Source organism: Theropithecus gelada, chromosome 10, assembly GCF_003255815.1.
Source record: "Theropithecus gelada isolate Dixy chromosome 10, Tgel_1.0, whole genome shotgun sequence".
Lineage (NCBI taxonomy): Eukaryota > Metazoa > Chordata > Mammalia > Primates > Cercopithecidae > Theropithecus > Theropithecus gelada.
In genome coordinates, this window is record NC_037678.1 from 27,114,616 (window position 1) to 27,131,447 (window position 16,832).

Below are 16,832 nucleotides of genomic sequence, written 5' to 3' on the forward strand. Positions count from 1 at the left end.
CTCTGTTTTGTAAGGCTGTTGCTCCATTTTGCTCCATTGTTTTCATCATGCTGATGAGTGGTGCATGCTCTGTTGAACCGTCCCCGCTGCTGAACCCTTAGTTTGTCCCAGCTACTCAGGAGACTGAGGCGGGAAGATTGTTTGAGTCCAGGAATTGGAGGCTGCAGTGGGCTATAATTGTGCCAACTGTACTCCAGCCTGGGCAACAGTTAGACCCTATCTCTTAAAAAAAATTTCATTCTTACAGGTCATGCCGTGATGAACACCTCATGCATGCCTTTTTGCTTCTACCCAATTGTTTTTTTAGGATAAATTTCTAGCAATATATATCTTTAGTGCTCTTGACAGTTATTACCTCTGGTACCTTATTGTTCTCCAAAAGGATTTTAGCAGTGAAAAAAAAATTAAAGTTTACAACTATAAATTTTGTTATTTTTCTTAGAAAAGTAACACAAAAAAGACTTCTGGATTGAAATTCTCCTTTCCCTCAAAATTAATTATGCAAACAAAAATTAGTTTTCAGAAAAACTGCCAGCAAGTAAACACAGATAGAGGAATAGTCAAATACCTTAAACTTTGAAAAGTATATCAAAGAAAGAAAGAGAGAGAGGAAAGGAAGGAAAGGAAAGAGAAAGGAAAGAAAAAAGAAAGATTCTGGTGGAGTAGCAGTAGGTGTGACTCTGTCTCTGCATGTCCCTCAGCAGGAGAACTGAGGAAAGATAGCAAGTTGACCAAATCCTGGGAAATATTATTAATATTCTCATTTGTGGAGAGTGGCATGAGGGGAATGCTCCTCCATCCCACCCTTGGCCTTGGCAGAGGCAGAAAGAGCCACAGGATCCTGCCATCTTCCAGTGTGCAGACTTAGCTGAGGGAAGGGGCCCTGGGATAAAACACACTATGGTTGGATGGTGAGGGGCCTGGTGAGGATATTATCACCCAGGAAAAATAATTGTAGTTATCACATACTGAATTCTCTGGAAGCAGATACTAAGACAGGGTTTATTAGGAAGGCAGAGGAAGCAGGATTGGACTTTTGAGCTGACAAACAGAATGAAACAAAAAGGAGAATTGTAGAACTGAGGAAAACACTGCAAACTAAATCTCACCATTATGAAGTCATAAATGCAAACAGCAAGGAGCAGAATGAGTACAACAAATTGAAACAGTTGGTTGCAATTAAGAGCCAAAAGCAACAGGGCATGGTGGCTCACTCCCGTGATTCCCACACTTGAGGAGGTCAAGGCAGAAGGATTACGTGGGGCCAGGAGTTTGAAGCCAACCCAGGCAACGTAGTAGGACCCTGTATCCACAAAAAGTAAAATAATAAAAAAAAAAAAGCCAGGTGTGGTGGTGGCACCTATAGACCTAGCTACTTGGGAGGCTGAGAAGGAAGGTTGACTTGAGCCCAGGACTTGGAGCCCACTGAGCTATGACCGTGCCACTGTACTCCAGCCTGGGCAAAAGTGAGACCTCATTTTAAAAAAAAGAAGAAAAAGTACAAAATAAATTTCATGAAAGAAAGTTATTACTAGTGACTTCTGACATGTTCTGTCCTGATCCACTCTAAAAATGCTAGTTATAAGTCGTTAATGGGTTATGGCCCAGAGTTTCAAAAATACTGAGGGACCTTTATAAACAAACAATACATGTAGTGGTAAACGAATGTGTAACTGGAATTCAGTAGTTCTTTTTCCTCCTATTTTACTCTTTTTCTTCTGTATTATTCAGGTAGACCTAAATCTAAGAACTTTTAAGGCCAAGCGCCATGGCTCATGCCTGTAGTCTCAACACTTTGGGAGGCCGAGGCGGGAAGATCACGTGAGGCCAGGAGTTTGAGACCAGCCTGAGGAACATACTGAGACCCTGTCTCTACAAAAAATCAAAACATTAGCTGGGTGTGGTAGCTTGCGCCTGCAATCCCAGCTACTCAGGAGACTGAGGTGGGAAAATTGTTTGAGTCCAGGAATTGGAGGCTGCAGTGAGCTATAATTGTGCCAACTGTACTCCAGCCTGGGCAACAGTTAGACCCTATCTCTTTTTTTTTTTTTTTTTTTTTTTTTTTTGAGATGGAGTCTGGCTCTGTCGCCCAGGCTGGAGTGCAGTGGCGCGATCTCAGCTCACTGCAAGCTCTGCCTCCCGGGTTTACGCCATTCTCCTGCCTCAGCCTCCCGAGTAGCTGGGACTACAGGCGCCCGCCACCTCGCCCGGCTAGTTTTTTTGTATTTTTTTGGTAGAGACGGGGTTTCACCATGTTAGCCAGGATGGTCTCGATCTCCTGACCTCGTAATCCGCCCGTCTCGGCCACCCAAAGTGCTGGGATTACAGGCTTGAGCCACTGCGCCCGGCTGACCCTATCTCTTAAAAAAAAAAAAAATTTTTTTAAGTTAAGAAATGGCATGTGTAGTATGGGTTCCATTGTTATAAATTACTTTTCTCTCATTCAAAATGCATCAGATATGCACAGAAGGATGCTTCGACTGGAGGTTCACCAGATGTCAGCATTGGTTCTCTCTGGGCTAGAATTTTTGATGGATAAAGTGTACTCCTTTATATTTTCCTATATGGCTTGAATTGTGTTTTGATAAGCATGTATTGCTTTAGTAAAGCCATTCAAGTCACTACTTATTTAAAAAGGCAAAAAAAAAAAAAAAAAGGAAAAGAAAAATCTATGGTCATGTTGATAAAGACAGCAAAGCCCGAAAAGAAGAGACTGAGCCTCGCAGCCCCTGCAGGCACGCAGGTTCCCACACTAACTCTGTGTCTGTTGGCCTGGGCTTTCCCTAGGGATGTCGGAGACGCCCATGCTCCCATCCTCTCTCATGCTGCTGAACACAGCCCACGAGTATTTGGGCAGGAGGTCCTGGTGCTGCAATTCAGATGGGGCTCTGCTGCGATTCTATGTAAGTGCTTCCCCCTGGGCTGCAGACTGCCAGTGCAGGGCAGGGCTGTGGTGGGAGGTGGAATGGGAAGGGGACAGATTCATGTTGGCACGCCGAGCTTGCTCGGCCTTCCCTCAGTGGGCCCACTGTGCATCTTTGACTTAACAGCATTACTTAGTGTAGTTACTGAAGCTTGTCAGAAAGTCTGATAAGACTTTCTTGCCAGAAAGTTCCCTTGTGCACCTGATCCTCAGGAAGCTCTGGAACTCTTGAATAGCAGGTTGATTTAGATCCAGTAGTCCTTATTGAGTTTCTTCCTAGTCAGGCACGGGGCTAGGCCTTGTAGTTGTAATTTCAGGAGTAAATAACCACATGCACCACCACCGCCTTCTATTGAGTCCTGTTTGCTAAGCATGACTCACAATGCCAAGTAGTAGTTGCTCATTCAATAGCTATTATTACATCCATTCAGTTAGTAAATGATTAGTGAGAGCACATACACTTCCTTGCACTTGTCAGTTGTGATTGACTGGAAGTAGTTCCCTGGGTTTACTAGGGATAAGCAGCATGAACCCTGTCTCCAATCTCACTGTTGAGTAGGAGGCCAAGCAGCATGCAGACCAGTTACAGAGCACCTGGTGTTCTTCATATACCAAGACAGGGACGTCAAACCCAGCCTATAATATTTATTCATGAAGTTCTATTGGAATATAACCATGCCCATTCATTTACATATTAACTGTGGCTGCTTTTGCAGTAGAGTGGCAGAGTCCAGTAGCTGTGATGGAACTGTATGGCCAGCAAAGCCTAAAATACTTAGTATCTGGCCCTTTAAGAAAGAGTTTGCCATCACCTGCTCTACACCTTCTCTTCAGGGAACAGTACCTGCTCTTTCACAACTGCACCCTCCCTCCCAGTCCTCACCATCTTCCTGTGCTTTCCCCCCAGCACTTATCCTCCAGCATGCTGTGTGATACACTCATTGTATGTGTTGTATGTCTGCTCCACTGAAAGTAACTTCAGAGAGAGTAGGGGGTTTTGCTAGTTTTGTTCACTGTTGGATCCAAGTACTTAGTACAGCAACTGGCACATAGTAGGTGCTTAATAAATATGGGTTAAAGTAGAGTATGCATAGGTATAGAGCTCATGTATGTATAGAGCTTGACAGTTTGCAAAACACTTAGGCTGAGGATGTGATTCGTCCAGGAGGCCCATCTGGCCCAGGTCCCTGTTGCTGGTTAGTGTCTGAGGCAATTTCCAGCCCCAGCTCCAGATACCTGAATGTCTCCCCTACTCTGTGAGCTCTGAGGGTCTTTGAGATGCTCACCCTGGGTCAGCTCTACCCTCCAAGACTATTTTTGGAAGAATTTTTCCAGGATGAGTCTGTAATGCTGCCAGGACTCAGCCACTCCCTTTTTCTGCCTTCCCTCTGCCAACCAGAGAGTGCAGGGACGGTCTCAGCTTCCATAAGGTCACCTCCACAAGACCATCCTCCTTATGCTGATTGGGAAGAATGAGTTAATACCTTAGGCTAGCTTGGGTGGGAGTGGTGCTAAGAGTGAAGGGGTGGGCTGAAGGGGCAATAAGATGGTCCTATTTCGTTTTTCTTAATCTATATCTTTTCTAGTGGAGCATGAATTCTAGCTGCTGATACCTGCTGGTGAATTTGAGGGAGTAGAAGTGAGTTGAGCACTGTTGTGTTTCATTTTATAGTTCCTGATTTTCCTGCCCAAGGCCCAGCCTTTAGATATCTCCAACCTTTGCAGCAGCTTTCCTGACCACCGTGTGCCTTCTGCCTGCCATACTCTTCCTCAGCTTCTGCATGAGTGGTTTGTTGTTTCCTTCCTGCCTTTTCAAAGAGACTTTTCTCTCTTGCCACATGCTGTCATGTCTACTGCTGGGGACCCTCACCATTTGTTTCTGTCATGTGCCCCTCCCCCAGCAGATAGCATCCCTGGGACCAGGGACCTTTTCAATCTTGCTGTTTGAAGCATCCCTGGGGCCTGAGCAATGCCTGACAGACTGCTGCCCAGTTGATATTTCTTGAATGAGTGAATGAACAAACATAAAGACATTCATTCATTTCTCCAGAGATGCTTGCTGAGCACTCGTGATCTGGGTGCCATGGGGGTTATGAAGGTCAAATACTTACTTCATTACTACCTCTTCTTGCCCCAGGCTCATGGTCTGCAGGTAAAAGGATTGCATTGTGAGAGTGATTTGAGGCCAACATCAGGGAGACCTTTTGTGTGGATTGTTTTCTCTTCTTAGATAGAATGGATATGTTCTCCGAGAGAAATCCTCTTGGATCTCTTCTTTTCTTTTTTCATATATTCTACTTGGGTTGATGGATTCTTATCTGTTCATCTCCACACAGCTCAAATGACCCGTGTGCTATAGAGCCTTTATTAACACCTGGATATTCCCTCTTACATTGTGTGCCCACCCTCCTCCGTGTACCACACCCAGATTTTTTTTTTTTTTTTTTTTTTGAGACAGAGTCTCGCTCTGTCGCCCAGGCTGTAGTGCAGTGGCCAGATCTCAGCTCACTGCAAGCTCCGCCTCCCGGGTTTACGCCATTCTCTTGCCTCAGTCTCACGAGTAGCTGGGACTACAGGCGCCCGCCACCTCACCCGGCTAGTTTTTTGTATTATTATTACTATTTTTTTATTGAGACGGAGTCTCGCTCTGTTGCCCAGGCTGGAGTGCAGTGGCATGATCTCTGCTCACTGCAAGCTCTGCCTTCCGGGTTCACGCCATTCTCCTGCCTCAGCCTCCTGAGTAGCTGGGACTACAGGCGCCTGCCACCACGCCCATCTCATTTTTTGTATTTTTTAGTAGAGACGGAGTTTCATCGTGTTAGCCAGGATGGTTTCGATCTCCTGACCTCGTGATCTGCCCATCTCGATCTCCCGAAGTGCTGGGATTACAGGCTTGAGCCACCGTGCCCAGCCACACACCCAGGTTTTATATGTGTTGACAATCTGCTATATTTGCCACAGATTTGTCTTCTGATAAAAATAAGAGTTAACAAGAAAACGTGCTCTTCATTACCCTATCTCCCTCACTCTCTTGAAGCTGGTGTGTATCTTTTTGTCCATGTTTTTTTATACCTAATTATATATCTGTATGTCAGTAAATAGTATATAGTTACATGAGTTTTAAAATTTTACATTTTAAATATCATATAGTATGTAACCTCTTGCAGCTTGCTTTTATTTATTTTAGTGTACTGAGATACAGTTACATCAATACAAGTACATCTAGTTTATTCATTTTAATTGCTTTATAGGGTTTTATGGTGTGAGTATATCATGCTTTTAAACTTTTTAGTATGGAAAATTCCCAACATTGTTAAAATAGAAAGTATAGTGCACTTGCATATACTGAGCACTGGTTAGTCATTATTATTCATAATGCACGTCCACTCCCCCACCTACCTTCCCAGTCATCCCACATTATTCTGAAGCAAATCCTAGACATTTATATCACTTCATCTGTAAGTATTTGTTATTATATTTTTAAAAAATAAACTTTCCTAATGATGGCATTAAGGTTATTTATGCATTTTGGGAGTTATAAATGATATTATGGTTAACGTCCACCAAGAGGTTGTTTTATGTATACATGTGAGAGTTTCTCTTGTGTAGATTCCTGTAAAAGGAACTACTAGATCACAGAGTATGCACATTGCTAACTTTAAAAATTTTATTTTCAGATTATTCTCCAAAATTATTGAACAGTTTTATACTTTTGATAGCAGTGTGGGAATTCCTGCACGGCTGTGTCAGCCCTAGGTACAGTAGACTTAAATGTTGATGCCCATCTGAAAGGCATGAAATGGTATTTCATTGTTCTTTAAATGTTGCTTTTAATAATTTATAATTACTAATGAGATTGAATATCTTTCTGTGCCTGTTTACCCCTTGGGTTTCCTCTTATGTAAATTGCCTGTTCACATAATTTGCCCATCTTTCTAGTGGTTTGTTTTTCTTTTTCCTGTTGATTTGCAGTTTTTTTCTTAAGGTACTCTGAATTCCAGTCTTTCGTCTGATATATAATTTTCACCAGTTTTACATGCACATATTATGTCTGTGTGCTTAGTTCTATTTCTATTTCTGTGCACCTTTGTGTGGGGTATCTTTTAACTATGTGTATGGTATTTGTTTTACAGAATTTTAAAATTTGAATGTCAAACTTGTTAGTCTTCTCCTTTGAGGTTTGTGATTTTTTGAAGGGTGGGGGTACTTTTACTTCCCTCTCACAAAATTATATAAAGATCTCCTCTACAGTAATCTACTAGTTTGCTCTTGTTTTTCATGTGTCTGTATTCCATCTAAATTTTATTTTTGTTAAAAGATAAGGTAGGAATCCAATTTTACATTCCATACGCATGGCCAGTTGGTTTGTACCATTTTTTGAAGAGTCTGTTCTCTGTGCTGACTTGTAAGTCACCTTCTTTCATGTTGGCTCTGTTCTTTTTATTGGCATAGGAGTCTTGTCTGTTCCTGACAATACTGAATTGTCTCAAAGACAATACTGAATTGTCTTTGAGAGATTTTGATACCTGGTGGGGTTAACCTACTCACGTACCTCTTAGTCTCTTGACTATTCTTGGCCTTTTCCTCTTCTGTAGCATTGTAAGATCAGTCTGTAATGTTTTGTGATATCCAACCCCCTAACACAAACCCGCCACTGGAATTTTGATTGGAATGACATTGACCTCACAAATTAATTTGCAAAAGAATTGTCATTTTTGTATGGTTGAGTCTTTCCAGTCGTAAATGTGGTATATCTCTCTGTTTATTTAGGTCTTATGCTTTCATGTCCCTTAATTCAGCTTAATAATTTTCTCCATAATACTTTTTTTCTTTCACTCTCATTTTTTCAAAGTATAGCTGTAAAATTGTATATATTTTGTTAGATTATTGCTTAGGTTTCAGTTGTTTTTGTTACTGTTATAAATAGATATTTAAATGTCAGTTTTTCTCTTTGATTTTTGTGGGCATGCAGGAGCATTAGTTTTTTTAATAATTTTTTCTTATGCACAGTTCCTTTGTTTATTACTTCTGTTAATTTTAGTGGGTGGTAGACTTGAATTTTCTATGTAAACAGTCATATCATCCATGAATAACTATTTTTTCCTTCCTTTTCAATCCTTATAGTTTTTTTTCTTTTTTTCCCCCCTTATACCCTTTGCCAGGGGTCACCAAAGCTTTTTCTGTAAAGGGACAAATAGTACATCTTTGAGGTTTTGTAGGTTCTAGGGTCTCTGTTGCAACTACTCAGGGCTTCCGTTGCCTCAGAAAAGCAGTCGTAGATATTACATAAATCAGTGGCTGCAGCTTTCTTCCAACAAAACTTGTGGATGCTAAAATTTGAATTTCATATAATCTTCATGTGTTAAGTTTTTTTTTGTTAATTTTTTTTTAATCAGTCATTTAAAAATGCAGACATCGTTCTTAACTCCGAGGCCTACAAAACAGATAAGGGCAGGATTTGGCCCATGGGGTGGTTTGCCACCTGTGATCTAGAACTCTGTCTCTCTTTTATAAATTCTAAACTACTCTTTCTTTGGTGATTATAGGTCCATTTAGATTTTCTCTTCTCAAGTCAATTATATTGTTGTAACAGTTTCCACTTAGAGCATAAGGCTGTTCTTGGTTTTTGCTTATGCTTTAAAAAGTTCTGTTGTACCTCTAGTTATGCCCCTTTTTCATTGCTAAAATAGTTTGTGCTTTCTCCCCCCACCTTTTAAAAACCAGTCTTTCATGAGGTTTGTATAAATTAGTCTTTTCAAATTACCAACTATTGGTTTATTGATCCATTGTTTCTTTGCTTTCTAGTTCATTACCACTTTAATATTTCTTTTTACTTTCTTTGAATTTACTCTGTATCGTTTCTAACTTACTGAATCGAATGCTTATTTTAGTATTCACTCTTTTTTATCTTTTTTCTATTATTTTTATTTTTAAAAATTTAGGGCCAGGCGCAGTGGCTCACGCCTGTAATCCCAGCACTTTGGGAGGCTGAGGCAAGTGGGTCATCTGAGATCAGGAGTTTGAGACCAGCCTGACCAACAAGGTGAAACCCTATCTCTACTAAAAATAAAAAAATTAGCTGGGCATGGTGGCAGGCACCTGTAGTCCCAGCTACTTGGGAGGCTGAGACAGGAGAATTGCTTGAACCCGGGAGGCAGAGGTTGCAGTGAGCCGAGATCGTGCCACTGCACTCCAGGCTGGGTGACAGAGTGAGACTCCATCTCAAAAAAAAAAAAAAGAAAATTCGTTTTCTTCTCAGAGGTCTTCCTTGATTTTATTCTCTCTCTCTCTTTTTTTTTTTTTTTTTTTTTGAGACAGGGTCTTGCTCTGTTGCCCATGCTAAGAGTGCAGTGGTGCAATCACAGCTCACTGCAGCCTGGACCTCCTGGGTTCAAGCAGTCTTCCTGCCTTAGCCTCACACGTAGCTGGGACTACAGGTGTGCACCACCACGCCTGGCTAATTTTTAAATTTTTTGTAGAGATAGGGTCTCACTTTGTTGCCCAGGCTGGTCTCAGTCTCCTGGGCTCAAGCAATCCTCCCACCTCAGCCTCCCAAAGTGCTAGAATTACAGGCATGAACTGCTGCACCCAGCCAGTATTCACTTTTCTAATACACGTATTGAAGACTATAAGTTTTCCCAAACACATCTTTATCTGCCTCCCATATGTTCTGATATTTGGTGTTTGCTATTTTTATGTAATTGATTTCTAATTTTATTGGATTGTGTTCAGCTGAGGATATAGTATGTATTATATCCAGTTTTTGGTCTTTGTTTAGACTTGCTTTTCATCCAGTTTTGGCAAAAATCTCATGGATGCTTGAAAATAATGTGTATTTGCTAATAGTTGGGCATAACAATAGCTGTCGGCTCTCATATTCATAGATGTAACTTGTTTACTATGTTGTTCACATCCTCTCTGATCCTCATTTATGTTTTGTCTGAGGGAGATTCTTTTAGCCCTAGTGGGATTTATCGTCTCATGTTATAATTATTTTTTATAAACATTTATCTAACTTTATTCTCTCCATTGGAATCTGAACTTCTAAAAAGCAAGGACTGTGTCATACTATGTCTATTGTAAGAAAGTATTCAGTAATTATTCATTGAAGAAATGAATGACTAAATAAATGAGTGAAGTTCCCAGGAGGCAAATAATATCTTCTTCTGGTAGCTGGTAGAAACTGGCTAGGTATGCTAGGAGAAAGGCAGCTTGGTAAACCCATCAGGAGGCTCCTGCTGGGCCCAGAGGTGGGACCAGAATAGCTCCTATTAGGATAACAAGACTTTTCCGGGAAACAGGTATTTTTGGAATCAAGTCATGCAGGAGCCCAACAGACATAGCCACCTCAGGTTAAAAGAGTTGATAGAGTGGTGGTCTGTCTGGGGCCCTGCTGTAAAAGGGAGGCAATGGCTACAGGCCCTCACCTCAGGCATCTCTTCTGCCCACCACAGGTACGAGTACTCCAGAAGGAACTGGCTGCATCCACCTCTGAAGACACGCACCCTTACAAGGAGGAGCTGGAGACAGCCTTGGAGCAGTGCTTCTACTGCCTGTACAGCTTCCCCAGCAAGAAGAGTAAGGCCAGGTACCTGGAGGAACACTCAGTCCAGCAGGTGAGGGTGCTGCAGTAGGCCCAAGGAAGAGGGAAGCAGGAGGTGTAAGCTCTCTTGAAGGATGTCATATTTGTCAACAGTCATCTTGGCAGTCCTGCTTGGAGTTGCATCAGAAGGAGGAGAGAAGACGGTCTGATGGAGTCTATCAAAGGACAAGGGTTTTTCTTGCAAAAACTTATTTTCATAAATGTTGACTAACATTCAACTAATGTTGACTAATATGTAGAGCCAGGTATGGTGGTGCATACCTTTAGTTCCAGCTGGTCTAGAGGGTGAGGGTAGGAGGATTGCTTGAGGCCAGAATTTCAAGGCTGGAGTGCACTGTGATTGCACCTGTGAATAGCCCTGGGTGGCAGAGCAAGGCCCCATCTCTAAAAACAAACAGCAAACAAAACTACCCTAAAACCAAAAAATGTAGCATGGCAATTGTCGATAGTTTATTTCCATTTTGGATATGAATAATTCCTTAGAGGTTTTCCATTTTTGTGTTGTTTTGTTTTGTAGAGTGCTATTGAGTATATTATCTAATGGCTCCTCAGTACTGTCAGTTATGTCTGATCTTAGGGATTCCGTCCACTAAAATGTAAGCTCCTTAGGACAGAGCCCCGGCTGTGGACCCCAAACCTAGGGCCACCCTCCCTGGAGTCAGCCCTCCTTCAATAATTTGTCTACCAAGTGGAGAGGGTCTGTCGCTGGCCAAAGGTCCCCCCACATGATGGAACCCACCCTCTGGCTCAGCCACGTGGGCTTATAGAGCGCAGCTTGTAGTTTCCAATGTCTGTCTTTCTGCAGACCAGCCTTATGCTTTTCAGACACTTGGATTTGGGGATTATAGTGGGCATGCGGATTTTTTTTTTTTTTTTTTTGAGACGGAGTCTCACTCTGTTGCCCAGGCTGGAGTGCAGTGGCACGATCTCGGCTCACTGCAACCTCTGCTGCCCAGGTTCAAGAGATTCTCCTGCCTCAACCTCCTGAGTAGCTGGGATTACAGGTGTCTGCCACCGCACCCAGCTAATTTTTGTAGTGCAGATTTTTTTTTTTTTTTTTTAAGTATAATGGGGATTTGTTTTAGGCTCTCCATTACGCCATAACCTCATTTACATTGGACAAAATGTGTTTCTATGGAGGAATGTGTTTTTCCCTTTTCATTTACCCTGATTGTGTTATGAAGCTGCCTTCTGTCTTTTTTTCAAGGTGGATCTTATATGGGAGGATGCCCTGTTTATGTTTGAGTATTTTAAGCCCAAGACCCTTCCTGAATTTGACAGCTACAAGACCAGCACTGTGTCTGCTGACTTGGCCAACCTGCTGAAGAGAATTGCCACCATTGTGCCTCGCACGGAGAGGCCAGCACTTAGCCTGGACAAAGTCTCTGCCTACATTGAGGGAACTTCAACTGAGGTGGGCCCACAACCTTGAGGAGGTGGGGGACCGGGCTGGGTCACACTCTTCCCCTCTGCCACTGCTGTATATACTCCTTTGCTTCTTTTTCTGCTCTGTACCAGACGGAGGGGCAGGGGAAGCTGGAGAGTCTGTCCTGTGACTAAACAGTCCTGGGTTTACTGGTCACATCTGAGTCCTTGACTTCACCTCCCCTCATACTTTTCCTCTCACCTGCCAGGTACCCTGCCTCCCGGAGGGGGCTGACCCCTCCCCTCCAGTGGTGAACGAGCTTTACTACCTCTTGGCTGATTATCATTTCAAAAACAAGGAGCAGTCCAAGGCCATCAAGTTCTACATGCATGACATCTGCATCTGCCCCAATAGGTCAGTGACCAGAGTATGAGGTTAGGCTGGCTGCAGGGATGACTGGGGTGACTCCAGCTCAGCAAGCTCTTCAGTGGGCCACTTTGGGGTTTCCCGGCCCATTGCAAAGAGACCAGGGAAAAAGGAAGGAGAGGGTGGTTTAGCACTTTGCCGTTGTTAGGAAAGGCAGGTTTTCCATGAAAAGAAGAGCAGAGGACAAGGCCTCTTTTCCAAAGTCCTCTGGGAGGGTTATTGGTAAAGGGTTATTAGAGAAGGTACAAGGTGTCCATCTGGACCCTGGTGTGCAGGGCAAGGAGGTGCAGCCTGGCTCCATCTTGTTGGTTTTGTGCTGCCTACTTTCACAGCCCCAGGATGTGTACTCTTGCTGCTTCCACTGCAGGCTTCTTAACTATGGTTGTCTTCTTGGGGACAAGTAATAGAAAAACTCAAGCCAGAGTTCTCTTTTTTGCTCTGATGCAGTGCACTGTTAGCGGTAGCGATTATCATGATGGTGCATGTAGGAGAGCTCATTGCACATGAAGCTCATGCTCTCTTCCTGTGGAGCCCTGTTTGGCTTTCTCTTAAAACGTAGTGATTACGGCTGGGTGTGGTGGCTCATGCCTGTAATCCCAGCACTTTGGGAGGCCGAGGTAGGCGGATCATGAGGTCAAGAGATGGAGACCATCCTGGCCAACACGGTGAAACCCCGTCTCTACTAAAAACACAAAAATTAGCTGGGCGTGGTGGCGGGCGCCTGTAGCCCCAGCTACTTGGGAGGCTGAGGCATGAGAATTGCTTGAACCCGGGAGGCGGAGATTGCAGTGAGCCGAGATTGTGCCACTGCACTCCAGCCTGGTGACAGAGTGACACTCATTCTCAAAAAAAAAAAAAAAAAAAAATGTAGTGATTGCCTGGAGCCTCCCAAGGAGCCTTCTACATTCGTGAAGTCTGATGCACTTGATTAAGAGGGAATATTTTATCATACCTAGGAGGTAAGCCTTGGGTGAAGGTCAAAAGGAGGCTACCCACTGTGGCTGACCTGTGTCTAAAGGTACAGAGTAGCATCTGTAGGCACACTTTCTGGAAGGACTCAGAGGCCAGGCTGTGATAGCTGCCCTTGAGCCATGGTGAGCACAGAACCACCCTAACTCAGGGCAAACCAGAGAATTCCACCTTGTCAGAATCCATCTGGCCAAGGAGAGAAGGGACTGGGTGTGAGTGGAGAAGCCATTTTGCAAGACTTGTGTAGCTTGTGTGAAAGGTTCTCACAGAACTTCTTTTGCTTAGCCTGTGGTTTCTTCCAGGCAGGGAGCCAGTGGCAGAGCCCTGGCTGTCCTCTCAGGGTGACTGGGAACCAGTGAGAGAGAGCAGCCCTATCTGTGCTCAGTCTGGCTGAGTGCTCACTGCGCCACAGTAAGGGTTTCCTCCTCTGTTCCCCTTCTTCCACATCTGAAAAGTGAGGGTGATAAAACCCACCTGTCTTTGCATGGCACCTCTCACCTGACAGCCCTGTATTCAACAGAATGAAGGCTCATGGCAGCTTAGCTGGGCGTCCTTCCAACCTTCATACCTCCCTGTTTAGAGGGTATCAACCCATCAGCCTGGCCCATTAGGCAACCCTGCCACAGAGGCGGGGTCTCCTGTGGGATTGGCCCCAGTGCCAGGAAAGCCCTTGATGGCTTGATCCTGGGCTCCAGGCCTTGGCCACCTTCATTCTGGCCTTAATTGGCAGGTACCAGGCGAGACTTGGTGCTTAATCTGGTCTTCTGTGCTAGCAGTGCATTAAGGACGATTGGCATGTGGGAGGGTGGCATCTGTCCGTTTGATTGCTGCCATTTCTGTTCTTTGTACTAGCATTCAGCAAATCCCAGACTATCAAGTGCCCAGAGATCATCTTAGTCTTGGTGTCTCTGTGGCCATTCCTCCTCTCAGACAGGTTTCTGTGTTCTCACTATCAGTTTCTTTCAGGTGGTCTCAGAATCGTAGGGTCTCAGGTGGTCCCTCACTTTTCATTTTACTGCTGAGAACTGAGCTGGAAAGGGCAGGGTCTGCTCAGGGTCCCAGAGACAGAATGGGGTAGAAGCTGGGTTGCTGGGGTCCTGAGGTCTCTGCTGCCCATGCTTCTGGTTGGCAAATGTGCTGATGGCAGGCTCTGCCCGCACAGAAGTAGGTAAGGTCACACCTGGCTGAGGGTCTTCCTGGTGCTTTGGCTGGACCGCTGCTGACTTGTCTTGTAGACTACTCCTTTTTCTCTCCACCAGAGCTGTTCTGTAGGCAACCCCGCAAAGCAGGGGAACAGAGTCCAGGAGCTCATCCATTAGAGTAGCTACTGCATGCCTATGAGGTGCTGAGTGATTAAAATACGTTTTGTCTCATAATGCCCACAGCTCTTGAGGTAGGTCTTCTTAGCCCTGTGTCACAGGTTAGGAATGAAGGCTCAGAGACATGGCTGGTCTAGGTCATGGTCATGGCATTAGTGAGTATCAGAGTTGGGCTCTGAGCCCTGGTGTGGGAAGATAGTTTCCATGGTGTCCATTTGCCTGTCCACTAGCCTATCATTATCTTCCATGCTTTTCATGTAGTAGTGTTTTTAGCTGGTGCTTTTGTTACCACCACAGGTTTGATTCCTGGGCAGGCATGGCTCTGGCCCGGGCCAGCCGCATTCAGGACAAGCTGAACTCCAATGAGCTGAAGAGTGATGGGCCCATTTGGAAGCATGCCACGCCTGTCTTGAACTGCTTCCGTCGGGCCCTGGAGATTGACAGCTCCAACTTGTCCCTGTGGATTGAGTATGGCACCATGTCCTATGCCTTGCACTCGTTTGCCTCACGTCAGCTGAAGCAGTGGAGAGGCGAGCTGCCCCCTGAGGTCGTGCAGCAGGTGAGGAGTGGGTGCTGCAGATGGGCCTGCCATTCTTTTGTCCAGACAGAGTGCCCTCAGGTCAACGAAGCTCTGTCTCATTCGTACTTTATTCTTGTCCACACTTCCATGCTAGGAGCTCACTGATGAATCTCCTCATGAAGCTCAAGCCATACCATGGTCAGTGACAACTTGGTCCCTGGTCTTTGGACACCCAGTCTAGTGTAGACAAATTTAGGGACAGGCTATTAGACCCAGCTGGTCAGCCATTGGTTACAGTGTAGTTGAGAGATAAAGAGGGGAGAAGTGTTGGCCACCAGAGGTAGCTATTTCTTCCCTGTTCCCTCAAAGGAGCTTGTTGGGTCCTTGTAAAATTCTTGAGCTTAGGTTGGGATTTTTGAAGTCTCTCTTGGTAGGGGATTACCCTAGTGCAGGATGCCGAGTCTGGCCCTTAGGTCTCTGTTCAGTAGGGTACCGTTGGCTCCTTGAGATGGAAGTAAAGGAGCCATACTGACATGTTTAGGCTAGTGCAGCAGGAGCAGTAGTGCAGTAGCACTGCATCCTGGAAGAGGATAGGGGAAAGAAGTCTCAGCACCGCCTCCTCTTCAATGTTGCCGTCTTAAAAAAAATTACTCTTGGCCAGGTGCGGTGGCTCACGCCTGTAATCCCAGCACTTTGGGAGGCCGAGGCGGGCAGATCACAAGGTCAGGAGATAGAGACGATCCTGGCTAACATGGTGAAACCCCGTCTCTACTCAAAAAATAGAAAAAATTAGCCGGGCATGATGGCGGGCGCCTGTAGTCCCAGCTACTCGGGAGGCTGAGGCAGGAGAATGGCGTGAACCTGGGAGGCAGAGATTACAGTGAGCTGAGATCACGCCGCTGCACTCCAGCCTGGGAGACAGAGTGAAACATGCACATGATAATTCCTGTGCATCTAGTACATTCCTTTTAAGTGCTGTAACCCTATTTTATTGTAACTGTCTTGCACAAAAGTCCCTTGTGGGATTCTGTTTGTGTTGCGGTGGCCCCAGAGTTGGGCAGGCTGGGGACTGAAGCTGCTGCCCTGGGATGCAGAGCCTGACTCCCCAAGGGGCCTTCCCTGTAACAGCAGGAGCAGCATTATCCTCTGCTGGGACTCAGTGGGCTGAGATGATCATGGTCCTTGGATTTTCTCCTTCATCTCCCGCCAATGATGGCAAATGAGATTTGGCAGAGTGGGAGTTTTCCGGGAAATAAATAGAGTGAGAAGTCAGCGTTCCCTTTCTGCCAATGGCACTTGTTTGTGGAACTTTGTTTGTAGTGGTCTCCCCAGGAAGGGAGCAGGGAAGTCAGGGAGTGGGTAAGGAGACTGACCTCAAGTTTCCACACACTTTTTCCCCTTGCTTTGTTCTTTCCTCTGCTTAGGCTCATAGCCTTTGGGACTGAACTCAGTGTTGATCTTATGGAAGCCATTGGCCCAGGAAGCTCAGGTCCTGAAACTGGGTTCCCAAGCCATCTTACTGGCGTGTTAGGGTGGCAGGAGAGACATGGAAATCCACCCGCAATGCAGATGTCCCGACAGGGAGGGAGGGAAGGTAGGGGGAAGTGTTTCATAGTTGCCGAGGGTGAAAACTGCCTTGCAGAGCTATCTTGTGCCTCCTGGGTTCTTTCCACCTCTGGAGAGACAGCTTCCAACCCTGAAATGTG

At 44.9% G+C, this 16,832-nt stretch overlaps 1 protein-coding gene across 5 annotated transcripts in view; it reads left to right on the plus strand.

Annotated features, from left to right (window-relative positions):
• Positions 1–16,832, plus strand: part of CABIN1 (calcineurin binding protein 1) — a 165,230-nt gene that overhangs the window by 55,408 nt on the left and 92,990 nt on the right. For all 5 annotated transcript variants that reach the window (XM_025399210.1, XM_025399212.1, XM_025399214.1 and 2 more), the window contains 5 exons: positions 2,788–2,903; positions 10,378–10,539; positions 11,734–11,940; positions 12,161–12,306; positions 14,904–15,165. In XM_025399210.1, coding sequence (XP_025254995.1) covers positions 2,788–2,903; positions 10,378–10,539; positions 11,734–11,940; positions 12,161–12,306; positions 14,904–15,165 — 893 coding nt within the window. The remainder of the gene's footprint in view (positions 1–2,787; positions 2,904–10,377; positions 10,540–11,733; positions 11,941–12,160; positions 12,307–14,903; positions 15,166–16,832) is intronic.